The sequence below is a fragment of the Gossypium arboreum genome, chromosome 7, assembly GCF_025698485.1.
Source record: "Gossypium arboreum isolate Shixiya-1 chromosome 7, ASM2569848v2, whole genome shotgun sequence".
Taxonomy (NCBI): domain Eukaryota; kingdom Viridiplantae; phylum Streptophyta; class Magnoliopsida; order Malvales; family Malvaceae; genus Gossypium; species Gossypium arboreum.
In genome coordinates this window covers 68,602,708-68,626,372 of record NC_069076.1, presented here as the reverse complement: position 1 = coordinate 68,626,372, position 23,665 = coordinate 68,602,708, and the positions used below count along the sequence as shown (strand labels likewise).

General features: G+C 33.9%; 1 protein-coding gene and 1 long non-coding RNA gene across 3 annotated transcripts; one reads left to right on the top strand and one right to left on the bottom strand.

The window, feature by feature from the left end:
- The first annotated feature begins 2,039 nt into the window (after nt 1-2,039).
- On the top strand, nt 2,040-4,119 carry LOC108485404 (protein RGF1 INDUCIBLE TRANSCRIPTION FACTOR 1-like). 2 transcript variants are annotated; one of them, XM_017789247.2, is made up of 5 exons: nt 2,050-2,615; nt 2,708-2,884; nt 2,972-3,046; nt 3,331-3,471; nt 3,556-4,119. In XM_017789247.2, exons 1-5 carry the CDS (start codon nt 2,613-2,615, stop codon nt 3,862-3,864), a joined length of 705 nt encoding a protein of 234 aa, XP_017644736.1. In that variant the 5' UTR covers nt 2,050-2,612; the 3' UTR covers nt 3,865-4,119. The 2 variants fall into 2 exon arrangements, with proteins under 2 accessions (XP_017644728.1, XP_017644736.1); XM_017789239.2 differs by having other exon boundaries at nt 2,040-2,615; nt 3,331-4,119.
- LOC128295469 (uncharacterized) lies at nt 2,981-3,794 on the bottom strand. Its single transcript, XR_008285892.1, has 2 exons — nt 3,626-3,794; nt 2,981-3,545 (listed from the first exon to the last, which is right to left on the bottom strand). It is a non-coding gene; the product is annotated as an uncharacterized LOC128295469 (long non-coding RNA).
- Nucleotides 4,120-23,665: the final 19,546 nt, after the last annotated feature.

Here is a 23,665-nt window from a genome sequence, read left to right as displayed (position 1 = left end):
ATTTTTCATTTTCTAACATGATGTTTATTTATTAAAATAATAATTTTATAAATAAAACAATTTAAGGAAAGTAAACATAATGAAGACTTCTCTTTTTTTCAATATTAACAACCATCATGCTCAAATTAGGTAAAAAACTATAGCCTAAGATTGAAAAGGGTAAGAATTGATGTTTTAAGTTGTTGCTTAGAGCTAATTTGTTGTGTTTGAGGTTATACTTGAGGGTGGACATGATTGAGGATATATAAATAAGGATGAGATTTTGGAGATTTAGTACGTGGAAGGCTATGCCAACAGCTCTACAACCAAGTCTTAGTTTAATGTCACGACAACAAGAAATGTGAAAATAAGAGTTCTGAGTAAGAGTTATTGGTGCCAGTAGTTGTAGGCAAAGGCAGTGCCCAGTATAAATTTGGTGAGGATTAACGAACAATGATAGATATATAATAAATAAATTATTATTTATAAAATAAAACTAAAAATAAGGAAAATTTGAATTTGATTTAAGTCTTATTTTGAGATTTAAAAATATATTATTTATAAAATTATTATTTTTAAAAATAAATTTTATGTTAGAAAAAAGAAAAATGAGTGTTTGTTTATTTATAATTTTGTATGTATTTTTATAAAATCTTTAATAAAAAATTTTAAATAATTTTTTTATTTTTTATTTTCAAAGTTTTTAATTTTTAATTTTAAAATCAAAACTAAATGACATAATGTGTAAAGTTGAGGTTTGGTTTTGTTGATTTTTTAAATTATGGTTAAATTGATAAAATCAGTAAATTTTAGAAAGCTAAATTTGTTATTATGCTAGTGAAAACACAACCACCCTTGTTAATGATTTAATGATGAATGAATAAAGTATTAAATTTAAATAACGTTAATAACTAAAATAAAAATTTTAAATACGAAAATAAAAACATGGTGATAATTAAGTTACTTTTTATATAGTTTAAAACTAAAAATTTGATTAAGCCATAAGATAGATATGGGCTCTTTGGTTTTCTAAGTTCCATTTGTTTCAACGTAAAAGCTTTTATAGAAAATATTTTTAACATTTTTCGATGTTTGTTTCATGTAAAATAGGATGGTCAACATAAAAAGTTTTCTAGTCAACATAAAATTACTCTCTTTATTCCAGTAAAATATCTTACCATGTTTTTTGTAAGACATTTTCTAAATTGATAAGGCTTTGTTAATTGTAACACCCCCAGACCCGACCCGAACATCGACTCAAAGCATTGGGATGTTACGTTCTCTAATACATTCTCCACTTATCAAATATTTTCTTATAAACTTTCATAACTTTTCAATTTAGTCCTTTTTTGTCATAAAAGTTCAATATTCACTAATTAATTATATTAAATAAATTTTCTTTCTTGTTACACTTTAATTACATAATTTATCTCTCTACCTTGTTTCACATATCAAATTTCTATGTATTTCACTTCAATTATTTCATCCACATATTTTCTCAAGTTTAACAATTTAATCCTTGACATCATAAAAATTCTATATTTTTCACAATTTCACTTTTACAGTACTTTATGCATATTTTATCATCTCATAATACATTCATTAAACTTTTATCATAATTTTCTTATTCACATATTAAATTGTTTCACACGTAAACTTTTATACATTTTTCAATTAAGTCCTTATTGCCATGTAATTTATTTTTCACCATATAAGCACTTTAATCAAATAATTCATTATAATATCTTATTTTGACATAACAAATTTTCATGCATATCATTTTTCTTATTTCAATTATAAATTTCACAAAATTTAAATTTTAATCCTTAATATTATTAAAATTTATTATTTACTATAATTTCACATTAATATCACTTTGTAATTAATTTACTATTTTATTTAAATTTTTATCCTAAATTTTAACAGAAAATATTATTTGTTTTTTAATTTTATGGAAAGACAGATCTGGGCAGAGGATTGATGAATAATTAGAAGAGTGATTGAAATAAAAAAAAAGGTCACTTTCTAAACCCCGTAAAGCCACTTGTCACTTTTCTTTTACGGTTCCCAGTGAGAACTGTGAAAAGCCACTGCTTCGAGTCTTGTCATTTTGCACTTAGCAGAGGGGAGAGAGAAAGTGTGGCAGCAAGGCAACCATGACCACGCACAAAGAAAGAAACAACCAAATGGTTAGGGTTTTAGGGTGTTTTCGGGACACGGGCTCTTTTTAAACAGCAAGCAATATGGAAGGAGAAAGTTGGGATCTTCATTAGTATTCAATTGAATTTCCAGTCTTTTCTATTTTAAATTTTTAGGACCTGGCGCTGGCGTTCCAGTTTCCAAGCCTGTAATTAAAATATCCGTTTTCCTGTAATCGTTGCTTTACAAAATAGACGACTACAATGACGTACTTTTAAAATAACACAATTGAAAGAGGGCAGAGCATCTCTTTAAATGAGGCCAACCCCCACTCTCCCTTTAGTTTTTCCCTAATCCCTACTTTTCTCTCTCTTTCTCCCTCTGTTATTTCATTGGTAAACTCTAACTCTCTGTAATAATGGTTGTTCCACCATTATTATTATCTTCATAAGTCCTGAAACCAATCACTCTTTTAAAATTATAACAAGAAAATCATGGTTAGTCTTACTTTTTCTCTCAATTTAATTCTTTTGTTCTCTTCTCTCTCTTGTTAGCTGCGAAAATTAATTGTATTTGATATGTTCTACAGTTGATTTCTTCTCATTTACCTCGTTGGCTTCAAGTTCTTCTGACTGAGAAATTCTTTAATGCTTGTGTAATTCATGAAGAGGCCAAGAAAAATGAAAAGAACGTCTATTGCTTGGACTGTTGTATTAGTATCTGCCCTCACTGCTTGTCCCCTCACAGCTCTCACAGGCTCCTACAGGTTCTCCCTTCCAAAATTCACCTTATAACATTGATTCTTTTTTCCTTGTTGTGCATGATTTCACGTTTTTCCTATGTCATGTTTTAGATAAGAAGGTATGTCTATCACGATGTTATAAGGTTGGATGATGCAACTAAGTTGATGGACTGTGCCTCTGTCCAAGTAAGTTTGCTCCTTAGTTCCAACAAAATTGAATGAATTTTGCAAAGCTTAGACTTGTTTCAAATAAAAGAAAAACTGGGAGTTAGGAAATTTCAAATGATGTAAACACCTCTCTTTTGGCTTGATTATCAGTCAACTTCTGGGTAAAGCACTGTTTGATAAAAGGAAGCTGAAATTTTCAGAAAAGAAGTCCTCTCTCTCTACGCTCTGCAAATTATATTATTTTGTTATTCTATAATGAATCAATTATTCATACTCACTGTCTCTCTTCTCTCTTTCGTTAGTCATACATAATAAACAGTGCAAAAGTGATATTTATAAACCAAAGGCCACAGACAAGGCAGTTCAGAGGCTCCGGCAACTTCTGCACCACATGCGACAGATGCCTGCAACACCCGTATCTCTTTTGCTCTCTCTCCTGCAAGGTTTCCTTTTTACCCCATAACCACCACCTCCCAATCCCATTCTTTGATTCTCCACATTTTCTCATTCATTTTACCTACCCGCAGATTGATAATCTATTAAGAACAGAATACGGGCTTTCCAAGTTCCTATATGATTGCAATTATTTGCCATTACCTGACGTGGGTTTGGATGATGGTTTGGTGACACCTGAGTGGGTCCTTGAGCCGTCTGGTTCGACCAAAACCTCTTCCGGGTCTGATGGATACGGTGAAGAAGCGTGGTGCAGGGCACTTTCTTGCACTGCTACCACAGAGATTGTGAGAAAAAAGAGGAGTAGCTTAACCTGCCCTTCAGTATCCGGGAGTTTGATGAACCGGAGAAAGAAACCTCCACACCGGGCTCCACTCTACTGAATTTCCTTGTCTAGGGGGAGATTGGGACATTGTTGGCATTTTATATTTTTATTTAGGGCAATTTACGGATGAAATGATCATCCACTAACATCTCCCAATTTTGTTTTTGTACCTCTCTCTCCACACCCTTTGTGTTATATATATGTATTTTCCATTTTACCCAGTTATTGTGAGTAATACCGACAGAAAGTACTGCAGTATTGCATTATTATCCCCTTTTTTCTATTATTAGATTCTAATTTATATTTCCAGTAATTATCTCTTCTTTTACTATTTGGATTCTAGCAATTACTGTTTTAGTAGTTGAGGGTCAAATTTCAAATTGGCTTAAATTTGTCACAATGAATCTCTTACTAAATCTTGAATAGGGTTGGGTTAGATTCTTATACTGAAACCTTTATTTATTTATCTCAATTATTTAGAAATAATTTTAGCCAATAGGTGTTGAATATTAATGAAATAATGGAGCAATTACAAATCCAGAAACCGTCTCTCTTTCAATATCCTTCTTATTGCTTTTCTTTTTCAATGGACAGAATGGGGACAAAATTGGAACACAAAGAGCAATGCCATGCATCAATTATTTTACTGTTTCCCCTTGTCCAATGTCTCTCCATTTGAGAAAACAGGGTAGGTCTTGACTAGTCTAAAATACTAATTTTGCATTTCAATCTTAATTGGAACTTGTGACCTTAATTTTCTTACTTTTAATTACAGATTTAGGGGTATCTTAGTACGTACATGTAGCTACTTTGAGATACGTGTACCCCACTCCACCGTTCTGCTTAAACAATGAAGACTACATCAGATAAAACAAGTTTAGTTATTTTCCCATTGAAAGCATTCATCAGAATAATAATAATATAAAACTTGTTTCTTTTCATTAAAATTTTCCAGGAAATATTTGCTTTTACAGTGCAATAGTATTAGACAGTTTCTGGGGTCATTTCGGGTTGTATCAAACTTTTTCTAAAAAGGGGGTCGGAAAGGAAGCTTTTAAATAGCTGGCGCTCTCATTCATGAAGGAAAACACTGATAATGAGTAGGAGAAGACATGGATGAACAGGTAGAAGCTTTGTTTTTAACAAATAAAAAGAAAATCTATTTTTAAGGTTAGTTGAGGAAAGTGAGAAACATCGTTTAGGAAATTTGGAAGGGTAGATGGCAAGGATTTAGTCAGCAGAAGCAAGGCCAAGGACAAAAAACCGCTTTGGCATTTATTTGATACTACTCCCTGCTGTGGGTTTCTGCCACGTAGCAGGATATCTATTGGCATATTGTCATCTCTACACATGAATACAAATTGAAGTTTGAAGCATGCATGGCGAGGTTTGTATTTAAAGAAACAAAAATTACAGCGTCACGACTCCTGGATTTTAGCTTGACAAACAAAATGGGACCACAATGCACTTAATTTGCTCTTCTTCTTCTTATTCCCATCTCTAGCTTGCATCTCAGTAGTTGCAAATATTAATGTGGTTGGAGCAGTTGATTGTTCAAAATCTCTGACAGGAAAAAGGAGTGAAGACAGAAGTTGATTTTCTTTTTCATTCACACAATCTAAAATAGGTCCAGAAATTATAGTAAGGTTGCATTCGCATCGGCTGTTGTGTATGTAATGTATGGCACTATGGACTGAAGTAGGATGAACGCCTTGTTCATTTTTTGCAAACTTTTATTACCTCACTGTATAATTTTAGAGCCCAATTCGACTAGTACTGCAGCTCCCCCACTGCACTGAGTGTGGCACCCTCTTTTTCACCCCCTTATGTTTTCTACTTTCTGGTCAAACCATCTGCAGTAACTTTAAATTTGATGCTAATAAGTAACTGAAAAAGAAAAAAGAAACAGATCATTCCCCGGACGAAATGATGCATTCCTTTCATCGATCAATTCTTTATCTGTTTACACCTAGTGGCTGCATACTCTTCACAAACCTCTGCATTTACTACTCACTTGTGTAAATCATGTTTCTGCTATTACTAATATACTAATTATACTGTGTTGTAATTCTTAAAAAATAATTTTATAAACCTGTTTCTTGATTCTACCATACATATGGAATTACAAATGATTAATTGGTTTTCAAAACACTCCCTTATTGTTTATTATGGTATACAAATTTGAAAATAACGGACATGACATTTGAAAAATAATTTATTTATATTGTAAGACCTAAAATTTGCCTTGGCCCAAAATGAACAGTCCACTAAACAAAAAAAAAATAAAACCCAAAACTACTCAAACCCTAAACTAACCTAAACCCATTAAGCCCAAAACAATGCAGCCCAAATCAGAAACAAACTAAACCAACCTAACAGCCCAAACAACAAAGACCTAGCCCAAAAACTAAAACAGAAAACAGAAACCTTATGAGCCGCCTCTACCCCTTGTCTCGTCGCACCATACCTGCTGCACCTACTCCACCGGCCATGCCCTACAAAAACGAAGCAAACATACAAAGCAGAAGAAAGAAATAGTAAAAAGTAATAATAAAAGCATATAAAAAATGGTTATAAAAAGCCAAGCAAAATATTGTAAAGGGATTTGGCAATTTTTTCTTTGCAAATATAAAAACATTCGGCAGTTGTGAAAAAGAAAAAGAACATTTGATTTTAAATACAAGTAAAGCAGAGATCCTAGCAATACCAAAAACAGGAAAATAGCCCAAATTGGGAAGTTGAAATACCAAGAATCGAAATCTAAAGCCAAAGGTGAGATTATCTTATTATTATTATTTTCTTTCTATTTATTTTTTTTTCTATTTTCGAATTTGTTTACCCACATGTATACATATATTATAAACATATAAAAAATATAAAAAAAATATAAAAAAATATACCTTTCGAAGTTCGCGGTGGCCGGCGACGGCGACTGGCGGAGACATATGACGGCGACATACGACGGCTTGCTCGCCGAACTTTGACTCCGACCAGAGGGCGAGAGAGAGGGAGTGGGAGAGTAGCAGAGTTTTTTTTTAAAAAAAAGACAGCAGAAATGTTTTTTTTTCTCAAAAATTTGGCTTTTATAGCTTTATAAAACGGCACCGTTTCAGGGTGTCCTGAAAAGCCCCAAAACGACGTCGTTTTGGGGCTGACCTGACCCTATTCGACCCGCTCCACTAAGGATCCGCGTGTTTTTGACGGAAGGGCTATTTGCGCGTTTAGCCCTTCCGCTTTTTTTTATGTTATGCAATCAAGTTTCTATTTATTTTAATTTGGCCCCGAGATTTGTTATGCTCTGCAATTTGGTCCCCCATGCTGCGCTGAGTTTTGAGGAGAAGGAATAATTTCTGTTTCGGTCCTTCCATTTACGCACGTGTTGCATTTTGATTCTTTTCCCTTTATTTCTTTTAAAATTGCCCCAAAACTCTGGTTTTAGTTCAATTTTAGTTCTTTCTAGTTCATTTTCATTTTCTTTATTTAATATTATTAAATTATCTCTAATATTAATCTAATCACTATTATTATTATTATTATTATTATTATTATTATTATTATTATTATTATATATTAGTGTATATTTTTATTATATATGTATAAGTATATATATTTATACATAGTATTATTTTTAATTACTTTATTTTAATATTTTTATTATATTATATTAGCTTTTGTATTTCAATATTATTATTATTATTATTATTATTATTATTATTATTATTATTATTATTATTATTATTATTATTATTATTATTGTATATTTTTATATATGTATATGTATATGTATATATATTTATACATAGTATTATTTTTAATTACTTTATTTTAATATTTTTATTATATTTACTTTTTGTATTTCAATATTATTATTATTATTATTATTATTATTATTATTATTATTATTATTAGTGTATATGTTTATTATATATATATGTATATTTATATATAGTACTATTTTTAGTTACTTTATTTTAACATTATTATTATATTATATTTGCTTTTTTTTTGTATTTCATTACTATTGCTAGTTTTATTATCATTATCATCATTATTAACATATACACATACATATGTATCTTTCATGTACATATTAGTATTTTCTACTATTATTAAAAATATATTATTTCTTTGATTATATTATTAGAACATTATTTTTATTATCATTTTCTTTATTGTGAATATTATTGTTACTTTTATTCTAATATTGCATTTCAATATTTTTCATTAATTGTATCATCGTTCGCATTATTTACAAATTTCTATTGTAAATGATATTATTTTTTTATGTTTTTTTAATAAATAAGCAACGTACCGATTTCAACACTAAGTCACTGATTTCATCGCTATGTTGGGTGGATATCATTGGCTCGTGTTAAAAACGAGACGTCCTTCTAAAAAACCAAAAATTTCGAATTCTTGTATTTCAATCGGATCGCAATTAAATGTTAAATTAAACTTGTATTTTTGAGAATTAAGACAACGCGTGTTTAATAAGATACCAATTTTGGGCGTCGCGAGGGTGCTAATACCTTCCTCGTGCGTAACCGACTCCCGAACCTTATTTCTCTTTGGATTTTCACATAGACCCAAATTCGGCATTCATTTTTGTTCAAAAATATATTTTCTTTCAAAAGAAAAAAGAGGATTTATTATGTGTCCGATCACACCTAGAAAAAAGATCGGTGGCGACTCCTTTTCTCTTTAAAACCGAAATTCCGTTTTTAAATTTTCAAATAATCGCCTCAACTAACGACCAAAGCGAAATTTTTACGTCGCTACATACATAATGATAATTATTATCCGATAATAACAAAAATGATTTAAGTTGGACATACTTTTTAAAATTGGATATAAAAAAATTAAAAATTTCCTCTTATTACTCTGATTGTAATTTCTTTACTAGTATCAAAGAGACATAGGTATTATTATTGGCAAAGAAAGGAAACGTTAGATGTACAACCACCATATATCTAAGCGCTCAACCCGAGCATAGATAGTTGTTACAAAAACCATACACCTTTAGTTCCAGGAAACATAAAACATACAATTCCTTTGACCACCAAATCAAGAATCTGCCATTATATTCGTTTCCCTCAAAACATCACACGATTTAACATTCCCAAAAATGCCTGCCAAGTCCCACGGTCTTGCTGTATCATCGCTGCACCATTTGACTGCATAAACTGCATCAGATTCAATCAATACTCCCACCTTGTCCTACCGGTACCAGTGTTAAAAAAGTTCCAATTGGCCACTTTAATTGCACACAATTTTGTCTTCTCAATATATTTTTAGGTTTCAAGGGGCCTGAAAAAATTCCCAAGATGCTACTACCATTATGATCTCTTAACACGCTTCCACACCCACTTAGCTTTCCCTCCCCCTGCATCAATGCATCAACATTATATTTCACCCAGCCACTGTCAGGGTCTCTCCAAATTGAATCTTCAACAACCACTCGAATTGATCCACCGCCTCAATTCCTTTACTACTTTTAACCAAAACAGGGACCCTGTCTTAGTAGTGAACAATAGCTCCACAGTAGATCAGTCCCTATCCTTGAAAACATGATCATTCCCTCGCGAGCCAGATTGACCACAAGGCTGCCCAATGGCAATGTAGCCAACCGAATTTAAAGATATCGAGAAAAGTGGCTCAAAACACATTGAGCACAAGGCTCTAAAGCTCTAGGGTCTACATACTTTAATGTTCCACTAGTTAAAGAGACCAGACCAGAACTTTGTAATCAAGTCACACCCAAGCAGTGCAAGGTAGTGGCAATGGAACCCCTCTCCCTAGTAAGAACAAATTAGAAGCGACTCTATCCAACATCAACGACCAGATAAATGATTGTACCTTGGGGGTAGCTTTATACTCCAAAACATACCAATTTCGAGGTTTGGTACTCCACTTAAGAATTGGTTCAGAACATGTGTTGCTTAAAATCTTCCCCCGAAAATCATGCTGCCATCATGGTAGTCGGTATCTGTTGGTATATAACAAATCTAAACTGATACTAAATAGCGTAAGTTCCATTTCAGTAAAAATATTGACCATTTCGATGTTTTTTTTTTTGCCCATTTTAGTTAATATGTATAGTTTGTTACAATATTTTAAATCAATTTAAATTTTTCTCAAACTATTTTATATTTTTATAATTATATTTAAAATAATACGTGTAAACATTTAAAAATTTATATTTGCATATAAATATATTTATGTGTGTAAGTAAAGTATATTTACATGTATATATAGTATATGAAAAATATTAAAAATTATCAATAAATCTAACATAATACTTTGAAACACACTCATATTAATGCATATTAGTAGCAGAACAAAAATAATATATCTGTTAGTACGGTACTAACTACCTTTCATTGCCATACAATTTTGTTATTTTGCATGCGTAAAATATGTACTTAATGGTAACATCAATCATCTCCCCAAGCAAATCACCTCCCTACGTGTATAAATTTCTTTTGAAATTTTGTTTTAATAAGTGATGATCGAATTTGCATGAAAAGTTATGGAAACGGTTTTTAAGAGGCTAATCTCCACTTCACCTATCCCACCATAATAGGGTATTCCTATCATTGCCCACAGACCACCTGCAACAATTGAGTACAATCAAAGCGTTTGCCCATTAATCATTCTGCAAGTTAACAATATCTCTACAAGTAATTGAGCTCTTAGTTTCTGGGTAGATGGTAACCATTGTTGCTTGCACCCCACATCTTGAAACAATTTTTTTTTTTGCCATAAAGAATTTGGCTCATTGGCGAACCGCCACTACCATTTCCCGATTTCGCTTTTTTAGTATTGAGACATCAATTAGGATGAGTAAAATTCGATTTGACTTGAAAAAAATAAATTTTTTTTTAAAATTTTGGGTTAAATGAATCGAGTTATTCGAGTTAAGTCGATCTAATCGAGTTTAGTTTTCGAATTCGAATAATTCGAATAAACTGAGTGTCAAACTATAATATTTTATATTTTTACTCCAAATCCACAAATCTTTTTGCTTTCCCCAAAAACTTTTACTCTCCTCACATCCCACACCCCATCTACCTCGAACCTATTTTCTCCTCAATTTTTTTTTGAATACTTACCCTTAAAATTTTACTCCTCCCATTTACTTTCCTCCCAAAACTCAGCCAACGCTCAAAAATTTTTATTTTCCCCATAAACTTTTACTTATTACCCTTTATCTCCAAATGAAAAATCATCCAAAAAAATTCCTAAATTTAAATAGTAATAATTTTATTTATATCTACTATTTATATTATTAAATTAAATTTCACATTTTGTACTATTTATATTATTAAATTTTTTAATCATATTAAATCTTTATAAATTTCTGTTAAAATTGAATTATTGATGATACCATAAAATATACGTGTTAAAATTTTATGTTTGTCACACCCCAAACTTGGCCTTAATGTTATGGCCGAATCTGCTGCTGTTACATGAGAGTGATTTTGAAACTGCATTGACCTTAAAATAGTTCCAATTATTAACTTGTACTTAGTCCGAGAAGATGCGTCCTAATCGATCTGATTTAAAACATTACTTTTACGTGGAAGCTTTTAAAACCATCTTCGTATGCGTGGTAGTTTTGTAAAATATTCGGTACTTTTGAAAACCCTAGTTTTCCTACCACCAGCAGTAAAAACCATAAAGCATTTCAAAATCCCAAATTAAGTAAAATCCGTAAAGGCCTTAATCACATCAAAATTTCCCCAAATAATATTTAAAACATAAGTAAACAGAAAATAGCCCAAGTGGAAAAATCGTGTGGCCACCGCTAAGTCCTCCGCTGCACCGAACCGTTAAGCCTGGGGATTTCCTACACAGATTAAACAAAAAAATGGTGAGTTTTCGCAAACTCAGTGTGTAATCCCCACGGAAAACATGCAAACAGACATATATCAGATCATAATCATAATCAGTCTGGCCCGAAACCCCTTATAGAAATCGGTGTAAGCCTTAGCCCACTTAAATGCAAAATCAGATATGTATATCAAGGCCTTGGCCCATCTCGAATCTGATGGCGAGCGAGCAGTTAAAAGAGTCCTACCCACCAGCCTCTACACACTAATGCCGTCCAACCCTACACACCATGTGGGGATAAAATCGACCCACCCATCCCTATACACTATGCTGTAACGAATGCGGCACATAATCATATAATTGCAGCTGTGCTGTAGGATATCAGGCTTAGGAGCCTTTCAGAATACTTCCTCCATATACTTTAACCCAACTCCGATGCAGTGCAGCATACAATACATGACATGCAAATATGCAATTAACAAATCATACATACAAATCGGTGAGCATGCTAAGGCACGTATAAAAATGGTCAAATCACGAAATCAGGGGGGTTAAGTAACTCTCATCGACCTTACAGTAGGTCCTAGTCGACTTAGGTAACTCGAGTAACCATTCAGAGTGTCTCAGAAAATTGGGCTCACACGCCCATGTGGCCTGCCCGTGTGGGCCCACACAGCCCAATTGGTTGAGCTCGTGTCTAGCATACGGCCTCACCGGCCAACACATGGCCGTGTCATACACCCTTGTCTTGCGTGTACGGCCTGGCTCATCGATCACACGCCCTTGTACTGTCACACGGCCTACCATACGAGCCACTACACGCCTGTGTGGCGTCGACAATTTTATTTTTCGGCTTTCGTCAATTCTCACTTTTTGTGTTTCCGGGTACACACCTGATACATTTTCAAAGTAAAAACACTCCTGAGATATCCAGCACCTGAAACTGACAATTCAAAGTCCTCAATTTAATGATAAATCGAGACTCAACGAGATTGAAATGAAACATTCCTTAAAATAAATATTGAATCTCTTACTTTTGATCGAAACGAAGACTCCGCACACTTAACTAGCTGATTAAGAATGATTCGCAAACCCTTGGTTAAACCCTAAACACCAACAATACACTTCTTACTAAACTATCATGAATAACAGTTAAGATTCATCGATTATAACTTACCAAAAGTACAACTTGAAGATAAACATAAGAGCGATTGAAAGAAAGAAGGAAATAGACAGAGGGAAAGTAAGAGAATTTCGGCAGTAAAAGAAACAAAAAAAGTGGGAAAGAAGGAAAAAGAATAGCCAAAATTTCAAAAAGAACTTGACTGACTAGAATTTGATAACCCCCAAATCCTTTCCCTTAATTCTCTCCACCCATTTACCCCACTTCCTCCACTTTTCAAAATTTTCGTTTGACCGAAACTCTCTCGGTCACACGAGCAAAAATAAACTCTTATGCTCGCGCAGGGATTCAAACACAAGACCTTCAGCATCTCAACACTCCATCTAACCACTAGACCAGCAGGCCTATTCTGATATGAAATTACCAATAACTTAATATAAGCCTGCTGAATTAGTAATGAAAGCTTAATTCAGGAAAAAGCCAAAATTTACCCAAGTTATAGCTTGAACTTGGAACCTCACACACACGCCCAGATCACTTAACCGCTGAAGCAGATACACAGTTGTGTCATAAATTCTCGAAAACAAAAATATAAATTTTTGGGCGTTACAACTCTACCCCCTAAAAGAAAAATTTGGCCTCGAAATTTACCTGATCAGAACAGATAAGGATACTGCTGGCACATTGCATCCTCAGGCTCCCACGTAGCCTCCTCAGTATTATGATTCCACCACAGCACCTGTAACACCCCCTAACCCCAAGCCTGACTGGAATAGGGTTACGAGGCATTACTAGACTTATACACTAACATTTATACAAAACCGAGTCATAAACTTTACATTCCAAATCAATTCTTATCAAATTTCATCATAAAGTCCCTAACATGGACCTACGGGGCCCAAAATATGCTTAGGAAATGATTTGAGACTAAACCGGGAACTTCGAAAATTTTTCTTTGAAAATAAGGACACGCCCATGTGGCTTGGGACATGTTCGTGTGGCCAGCCCGTGGGGCTCCCATGGCCGTGGGGCCAGGCTGTGGGTAGATCTGACTTGCACACACGGCCGTGGGAACAACCCGTGTGACATAAACAGAGAGCCACACGGCCTGAGCACACGCCCATGTGACTTGGCTGTGTGAAAACATGATTTTTGACCATTTTTAAGCTATTTTCACATGTTAAACACATCTAATTCATACCCAAACATTTACTAATAGTTCTTAAATTAAATATCATTCGTTATGCCATTCAAACTTAGCAAATATTCATTCATTCACTTCAACACCTCTTAAGGATTTTATACCACAATTCATCAAAATTATACGACATTATTATACTAATCAAACTCATGTAAGTTTAACTTCTAAAATATGCATATTTCATACCATACTTCAACAATTTTCATGTTTATTCACTATCATGTACAAAATAACAACTTAACAACCTAGATACATGCCATTTTACCAAAAGAAATGCATTCACCACTTTGAGTCCGGGATTGGCTTGGATGCTGAGTCCTTAACTTTCTTTTATCCCTAACCTGCGCACAAAAACAGACCGTACACTGAGTATGCACTCAGTGGTAGTTCTATAAACTAATACTTAAACAATAATAAGTTACGTACATACATTGTAACTTAAACTTTACTTTCATAATCTTAATAGATTCACCCCTTACATTCATTTTACATCTCTTTCCTGTAGTTAAGCAATTCATATATAAATATTTATATTTCATAACATTCAATAAATTAAACATTAAATAAATCATCCACGACCACTTAATCGATATCAGACAGTCTTCAGTACTTTCATTTACCCCTATTAAAATAACTCGGACTAAAACGGATACGCGGATCTAACCCACACACCGGGATAATATCTGATTTCATCTACCAAACCGAAATTCACATTAGGGTAATGATATGATATGATAATAGTAAAGTCATAGTTAGGTACAGAGTACCTCTTCGGAATGAATCCAGAATAGTCACAGTAGTCGACACATATAGTGTCTCATCGATGCACAGTCGGAATATCCTTGAACACTTCCAATCCTATGGCATGCCAATTGTATCCGACTAGCCCAACACTGTTAATAGGATATTCAAACCATTTCATTTCAATACAGAAGTAATAACAATTTCCATCATATCATTCATTATACATTCTAACTATTAAAAATAACAATTATTGTATTAAAACATTAAGCATAGTTTATAGAAATACAAACCGAAATTCTCGAGTTTACTTGATGTTCTCGTTCTCGTTCACTTTCTCTTTTCCTTTTTTTGATGACGTTTTCGGTGCTACGTTGGCTACATAAAATTTAACATTTAAAACTATCAATGCATATTATTTAGTAACACACTCTTTTATTTCCATGTAACTTTTACTATATTTCTAATTAGGTCCTTCCACCATAACCATTCTTTTTCTTCAAATAAACCTTATAATTTTCATTTAACACCCACTTTAAACAAGTTTCACTCTTATTTTTCCATATAAAATATTAATTCTACAATTTAAACAATTTAGTTCCTACTATAATAAAACTTTTATCTCTCTTTATAATTTAATCCTTTAACCACTTCTAACTTAAATTTCTATCAATTAAACCAATAATTCTTCCATTCATTCAACTTTATCAACACTTAAAAATTCAACAACTTTCTAAATTTCAACATAACTCAAATAGTACTTCTTCCTAGGATTCCATAGACACCAAAATTACAAGAAAAGGGATCAAATTGACTTACCAATCAAGCTTGAAACTCTAAAACCCTAAATTTTTCTTTTCCTTTTCTTTCCTTTTCTTTCCCTGCTATTTCGTGTCTTTTGTTCTCTTTTATTTCTTTCTTTTCTTTTATTTGTTTTATTTAATTACTTTATTATATTATATTATTATAATATACTTTAATCATTATTATTTTCTTATAAAATAAGTAAATACACATGTTTATTACATGTGTACCATTTATATTTTACACATTTTATTTATTTTTACCATACATTTGTCTTACTTTAGTTTAATTACTAAATTAACCCTTTGTCTTTTCTTTAATTCTCAATTAAACTTTTATTCTTTATTCTATCTAGTTCTTTCTCCTTATTATTCTTAATTCAAGCTTAGATTAAACTCTAATTAACCTCTCACTTAATTTCGTAAATATTTCTACTAAATATTTACAAATCTAATTTTCAGAATCAAAAACCCGAAAATTCATTTTTCAGATGACTTTAAAATTTGGGTCGTTACAGCACCTTTACTAAAGGAATAGATTTCCTCTACAGAACTTTAACATCGTGATCCAGAATCTAAACTGACTCCTCCTTGAAGGTCAGATCTGGTCGAACCTCAATCTCCTCTACAGGAACAATATATGTGGAATCAGAGCGGTAGCGTCTCAATATTGAGACGTGGAACACATCATGAATGCGATCTAACTCCGAAGGTAGCTCCAACTGATATGAGACTAGTCCTACTTGTCTCAAAATTTGATACGGCCCAATAAACCAAGGGTTCAGCTTGCCCTTGCGACCGAAGCTCAGTACCTTCTTCCATGAGAAGACCTTAAGAAAAACGAAGTCTCCCACTGAATACTTTATCTTTTGACACTTCAGATCTGCATAGGACTTCTGCCTATTAGAAGCCGCTTTCAGTCGATCCCGAATCAATCTAAATTTATCCTCGATTTCAGAAATCAATTTTGGACCCAAAACATGTCGCTCACCCAACTCAGTCCAGCACAAAGGAATGCGACACTTACAACCATATAGTACCTTGTAAGGTGCCATCTGTATGCTAGACTGGTTGCTATTATTGTTAGTGAACTCTGCTAATGACAAGTACTCCTCCTAACTATATTGGAAATCAATAACACAGCTCCTTAACATGTCCTCTAATATCTGAATCGGCCTATCCGACTGACCATCTGTCTGAGGATGGAAAGCAGTACTGAAGTCTAACCTTGAACCCAGAGACTCATGCAGTTTCTTCTAGAACCGAGACATGAAACGAAGATCCCTATCAGAGATGATCGAGACAGGTACCCTATGAAGCCTCACTATTTCGGAAACATAGAGCTTAGCCAATTTCTGCAGAGAGAAGTCTGTCTTGACAGGAATGAAATGAGCAAACTTGGTCAATCGATCCACGATGACCCAAACAGAGTCCTTCTTAGTGGGTGTTAGAGGCAACCCAGTAACGAAGTCCATCGTTACTCACTCTCATTTCCACATCAGTATCTTAATCAGCTGTAGAAAACCCGAAGGTAATTGATGCTCAGCCTTAACCTGCTAACAAGTCAAACAGCGAGCAACGAAATCAGTGACCTCACGTTTCAACCCTGACCATCAATATAACTCTCGGAGATCTTGGTATATTTTATTACCCCGGGATGCATAGCATAAGGACTACTATGCACTTCCCACAGAATCGATTGTCTCAAAACCTCATCATTTGGTACACAAATCCGACCGTGAAAACATAGTACCCTATCACTATTCAACCTAAAATTCGTAGTGTTACCACTCTCAATCTGCCCGAACCGAAGACCCAAAGACTCATCCTCCAACTGTTTACCCTCAATCTGATCTATCCAAGTCAGTTTAACTTACAGCTCGACCAACAGACTCCCATCATTGAAAAGACTAAGTCGAGCAAACATCGCTCTCAGATCCGTCATTGCCCTACGGCTCAAAGCATTGGCCACCACATTGGCCTTGCCGGGATGATACTCGATATTGTAGTCATAGTCCTTAAGCAGTTCAACCCATCTACGTTGCCTAAGATTCAACTCCTTTTGGGTGAGCAGATATTTGAGGCTCTTGTGATTAGTTTAGATAGTACACTTCTTACCGTACAGATAGTGCCTCCAGATTTTTAAAGCGAAGGCTACCGCTGCCAACTCCAAATCGTGCGTTGGATAGTTAGCCTCATGAGTCTTGAGCTGTCGAGACGCATAAGCAACTACCTTTCCATCTTGCATCAGAACACAACCCAAACCCACATGCGACGCATCACTGTATACCAAAAAGTCTTTACCGAGCTCAGGCTGTATTAGGACAGGAGCCTGAGTTAAAACTGTCTTGAGCTTATCAAAGCTCTTTTGTTGTGCATCAGTCTAATTGAAAGGAACTCCCTTACGCAGTAGCTTAGTAATTGGAGCTGCGATCAAAGAGAACCCTTCTACGAAACGTCAATAATATCCAACCAGCCCCAAAAAGCTATTGATCTCAGACATATTCTTCGGCTGTTTCCAACCCAGCGCAGCTTCAATCTTACAAGGATCAACTCGTATCCCCTCAGCAGAAATTACATGTAATATCCTGAATTAGGGCTTAATCGGAATAGTGGTTTCGTGACCACAAATCTGAGATAGAAATAATTATTTTATAATTATTTTGATGATTATGATATGATTGCATGATTGTGTGAAAATTTCTTGATGAAATTCTATGCCTAAAGTGCTTAAATTGAAAGTAGGGACTAAATCGAATAAGTTGCAAAACTTGCATTCTAGAAGTTTTTAGTATGAAATTGTTTTGGAATATTAATGAGGAGGTCTTAAATAGCAATTTGACCAATTTTAAGTTCATGGACAAAATTAGGACATGGAAGGAATTTTAGAAAGTTTAGTAGTAAGGGTATTTTGGTCATTTAGTTATTAAAATGAATTAAAAACAAAATTAAAAGCCAATTTTGTCCATCTTCTTCATTAGGCCAAAATTTCAAGGTTTCTCCATAGCTAGGGTTTGTTTCAAGCTTCCAAGCTCCATAGTAAGTGATTCCAAGCCCGCTTTTAATGTTTTTACGTTTTGGAATCCTTAGCTCGATTAAGCTTATGTTAGCAATAATTCAACCTAGGGTTTATATTTGGAAAAATACCCATAGGTGAAATTTGTGTATTTTGATGTTTTATGATAGAATATGAGGTTTTAAATTATGTTAGACAACTTGTGCTACTCGGTTTTGAGTGAAAATGAGTAAAAGGGCTTAATCGGCAAAAATACCTAATAGTCACAAGTATATGTTAGAGAGAGAATTTGATGTTGCCATAGAAGGGAAAAGTGATCAGCATGTTATAAAACATAAGAATAAGGAATAAAGTTTAATTCCCGAGCCTAGGGGCAAAAGTGTAATTATGCAAAAGTTTAGGGGCAAAATTGTAATTTTTCCAAAGTTCGTATTAAATGCTGTTTTGATGAATGTATGTATTAAATAAGATTAATTTGGCATTATAGGTCAAGAGAAACGAGATTCAAGTCGAGATCGAGGAAAAGAAAAGATTGTGGACTAAATTGCAAAATCTTTATATTTTGGTACCAAGGTAAGTTCATGTGTAAATAATGTAGCATAAATGTTATTTTTAAGTTATTAATGTTAATTATATGATATGCTGATTTTTTTATCGTGAAATATTATGCTTTGTGGTTAATGTTGAGTAATATGCAAATTATGTTTACTACTTGATAAATATGAATTGTTACCGAGTATCGGTTCCGATATTCCATGGAAGACGGCAAATGTGAGATCGAGGGAAAAAGCCCGTTTGAACCTTAGGAATAGATTAGGATACAAGTGACATGTCATTAGGATGGTTGAGCATCCGAACTCGTTGAGTTGAGTCCGAGTTCATCTTTGGATGCAAATGTCCGAACTCGTTGAGTTGAGTCCGAGTTCGTGAGATGTAACTAGGCATCCGAACTCGTTGAGTTGAGTCCGAGTTCACTTATGGATGCGAACGCCTGAGCTCGTTGAGTTGAGTCTGAGTTCACTTAGGGGCGGGTTACATGATTTCTTGATTACATATGAGGCACTTATGTGCAAATTATCCGTGTACCCGAGTTGTATTCCGATGTGTTCAACGGGTGAAATTTCTAGTGAAATGGAAGAACACTTAAGATGCAAGTGACGTTTTGGTAAGTGTTGTGAAATGGACACTTTGGACAGGTATGTTCTTAACCCTCGGGTTGAAAATAGATACAACAACGATAAGGTGGTAAGATGATGAATGATGTTTAGAAATGTGATATATGTTTTGGTGATACCATGCTAAAGTTGTTTGGTATATTTGTATTGTTATGTTACTTGTTATTTACATATGAACTTACTAAGCATTTATGCTTACTCCTTCCTTTTCATTCACTGTAGTTTTGAACAAGCCGGCTGGGAATCGGGGATGGTCGAAAGTTCGATTACACTATCCAAAGGACTTTTATCTTGGTAAATGGCTTGTACAACTACTTAAGTATGACATGTATAGCAATATACCTATTTTGTGTAAATAATTTTATGATATGGCCATGTTTGGTTGAGAAAATGTTTGATATTGATAAGTCATGGTGATGGCTAATTTAGATCATGTTTGATATTATGGAAGTTTAATAGGTTATCTAGTTCATAAAAATTCATGGAAAGATGAAACTTGCCTTAAAATAGAATATTGCTGCAGCAATGACATGAATTTGAAAAATCACTAAAAATAGTATAAATGGAAATAAATAATGAGTAAGTTATGAAATTGAAGCTTAATGAGTCTATTTTCATGTGGATTGAACAAAACAGGCAGATAAATTATATTTTATGAGATATTTAAACTTTTGTGAAACAGGGCCAGAGTGATTTCTGGATCCCCTGTTCTGACTTTAAAAATTCATAATAAATTTTAAAAAAATAATTAGAAGTTTTTCTTTATATGTGCAGATTCCTTATTGAGTTTAGTTTAAGAAAAACAAACTTCATAGTCATTGAAATTCTGTATAGAGAGATATCTGATTTGTAATACACAGATGTCAGAGCAGTCAAACCCTGAAACAGGGGAGACTTTAACTAATAAACTGTACTAATTGGCCCAACCAAAAATTCTAGAAAAAAATTAGTAAATAGATATATGAGTCTATATTTAGGGAAAATTTACGGATCTTGATTTCGAGTTTCATAACTCGAGATATGATTTTTCTTGTAATTGTGACGCGAGTAGCTAGAAAGCTGTGAATGTAGAAGCAAATGATTTGAAGTTCTTAAATTGATAAATTATGTTCGGTAACCCCTCAAGCTCAACTCCGGTGATGGTCTCGGGCGTGGGGGCGTTACATTACATGTCCCAAAAATGTTACTTTCCAAAGCCAGAACTCACACTTGTTAAACTTTGTATACAATCGTTTCTCACGAAGAATCTGTAGAACCACTCTGAGATGCTCATCGTGCTCATCTTTTGTCTTGTACCAAGATGTCATCGATGAACACTACCATAAACTGATCCAAGTAGGGCTAAAATACTCAGTTCATTAAATCCATAAATGCCGCCGGTGCATTGGTTAAACCAAAGGGCATAACTAGGAACTCATAATGTGCATATCAAGTCCTAAATGCCGTCTTATGCACATCAGCCTTTCTAACTCTCAATTGATGGTAGCCTGAGCACAGATCAATCTTAGAAAACACAGAAGCCCCTCTAAACTGGTTGAATAAGTCGTCTATCCTCAAAAATGGGTAGTTGTTCTTAATCGTTAGCTTGTTCAGCTGTCGATAGTTGATGCACATCCTCATCATTCCATCTTTCTTCTTTACAAAAAGAACAGGTACTCCCAACGGAGACACACTGGGATGGATGAACCCACGATCCAACAACTCCTGAATCTGAGCCTTAAGTTCCGTCAGCTCTTTCGGTGCCATTCGGTAAGGGGCAATAGACACCAAAGCTATACCAAAAATCAATTCAATCCCAAATTTTACCTCATGGCTTGGAGGCAACCCCGATAAATCCTCAGGAAAGACATCTGAAAAATCTCGTATAGTTTTGATATCCTTAATAGAAGAGTCCCCAGAATCTGAAACACTTACATAAGCCAGATAAGCCTCACATCCTTTTCGGACCAACTTTTTCGCCACCAACATAGAAATCATATTAGTCAGGTAGTCACGACATTCCCCAATCATAATTACCTCATTGCGTTCCTCGGTTCTCAACACAACCCTTTTTATCGCATAATCCAGACTTACTCGGTGTTTTACCAACCAATCCATCCCCAATATCAGATAGAACTCCCCAAATGGAAGCTCCATTAAATCAGCCAGAAATACTGTCCCTTGAACTTCTAACAGAATGCCTCTAAACAGTTTATTCACTTGGACAGACTGTCCCAGTGGACTTACAACAGTTACTTTACTAGAAGCACTCTCAACCGGAATGCCCAAGGTTTCAGACACAATACTAGCTAGATATGAATGGGTAGAGCCTATGTACATCAATGCCAAATAAGGTATATTAAAAATTAAGAACGTACTGTAAGAGTATGCCCAAAGATCAATCACGAGATGGTTGTAATAACATACTTGATTTATCATGTTTATTGATACAAGGTGTTACCATTATTATTTCAGTTTTTTTTCTGTGTACATAAATAAACTATTTTATAATAATGTCCTGAGAATAATATGATTATTCTTAAAAGATCCTTAGTCAAGTATTATTGTTGGCTAGGACAACAATAATGCATTAAGACTAACATGTAGTTGATTGATGATAAAGAGTTGTCATTGATATGGAGTGTCAAAATCAATGCATGAATATGTGTGTTAGAGAACAACATATTGGATGACTGCTATGAGTATGTTTCTTGGATTATTATGTAATTGTCACAACATTACTCATAGTGATTAATATGTATATGATCCTCATACTTGAGATTATCATTATCCCAACATCGTGAGTTGTATATTTTGATGTAGTCAAACGAACATAAATGGCTGGTTGTTCTATAAAGACTAATGTTGGATATACCACAATCTATGTAGAGGGATATGGTTGATCAATAGAGGATAAGTCCCTCCTACATAATGGGAGTAATATCTTAGGCCACTTGATTGAGTGAGACTAGAAATGCATGGCCATGCTCAAATAAGTTGATATGAGATGTCATACTTATTTGTGTATCATAGTTCACTTAAGGTATCAAGAAACATGGGATGGAGTATGCAAGTGTGACTATTCCATGACTTGTGTCCATTCCAAAGATATAGGACTTAAGGATTAATGCATGAAAGGTTAATCACAAAAGGTTATGTCGAATCATGACTTTTCGTAACTTAGGTAGCAATGATGCATTGGTAGATGCCACTCATTTTTTGTAACATTAGAATCGTTCTAATATTACTGCTAACGTTACAAGAACCTATAGGGTCACACCCTATGGTTGAAATGAAAGGAGTAAAACATAGTTGGTATTGTATTCTGATTGTCAGATGAATTAAATTAATTATAGAATTAATTTAATTGGGCAATCAAATTGTTGAACATACTATACGTACAAGGATGTTGTACACATAATCAGAACATAATTTCATTAGTAAATGAATTTGGTTCGTATATAAGTTTAAATAAATATAGTTTATCGAAATCTTTATTATAATTAATGTAATTATAATTTTCGGTTAAACATTATTATATTTATTTTAATGATGACTATTATGTTCAGATTAATTTTAATGAATTAATATTCATTAAAAAGTTATACCAATTAAAAGAGTGTTAGATATGGCAAGGGTAAAAACCTTAAAGAGATAATATATAAATAAGCCCGAAACTATGCTAAAGGGTACTAGCAGCCGTCAAGCATAAAAATCACTGAAATAGTTTCTGAGATTTTTCTACCGTTCATTGTCAACTGGGCGGACTACGTAGAGGCCGACATCGGAAAGGTTGCGGCTTGGTTCGATAGTGGTTCAGGATTCCCGTTGCCTAGGCGTTGCTGTCTACTCAGATTGAAGTTTTAGTAATTTTGAAACGTTTTATCACCACAATACGTTCCTTACACATGGATCCATGGTTTGGACTGCCAGAATATTTTTAATTATTTTATTTTTCCGCTGCGCCTTGGAGGCACCAGCGTTCCAA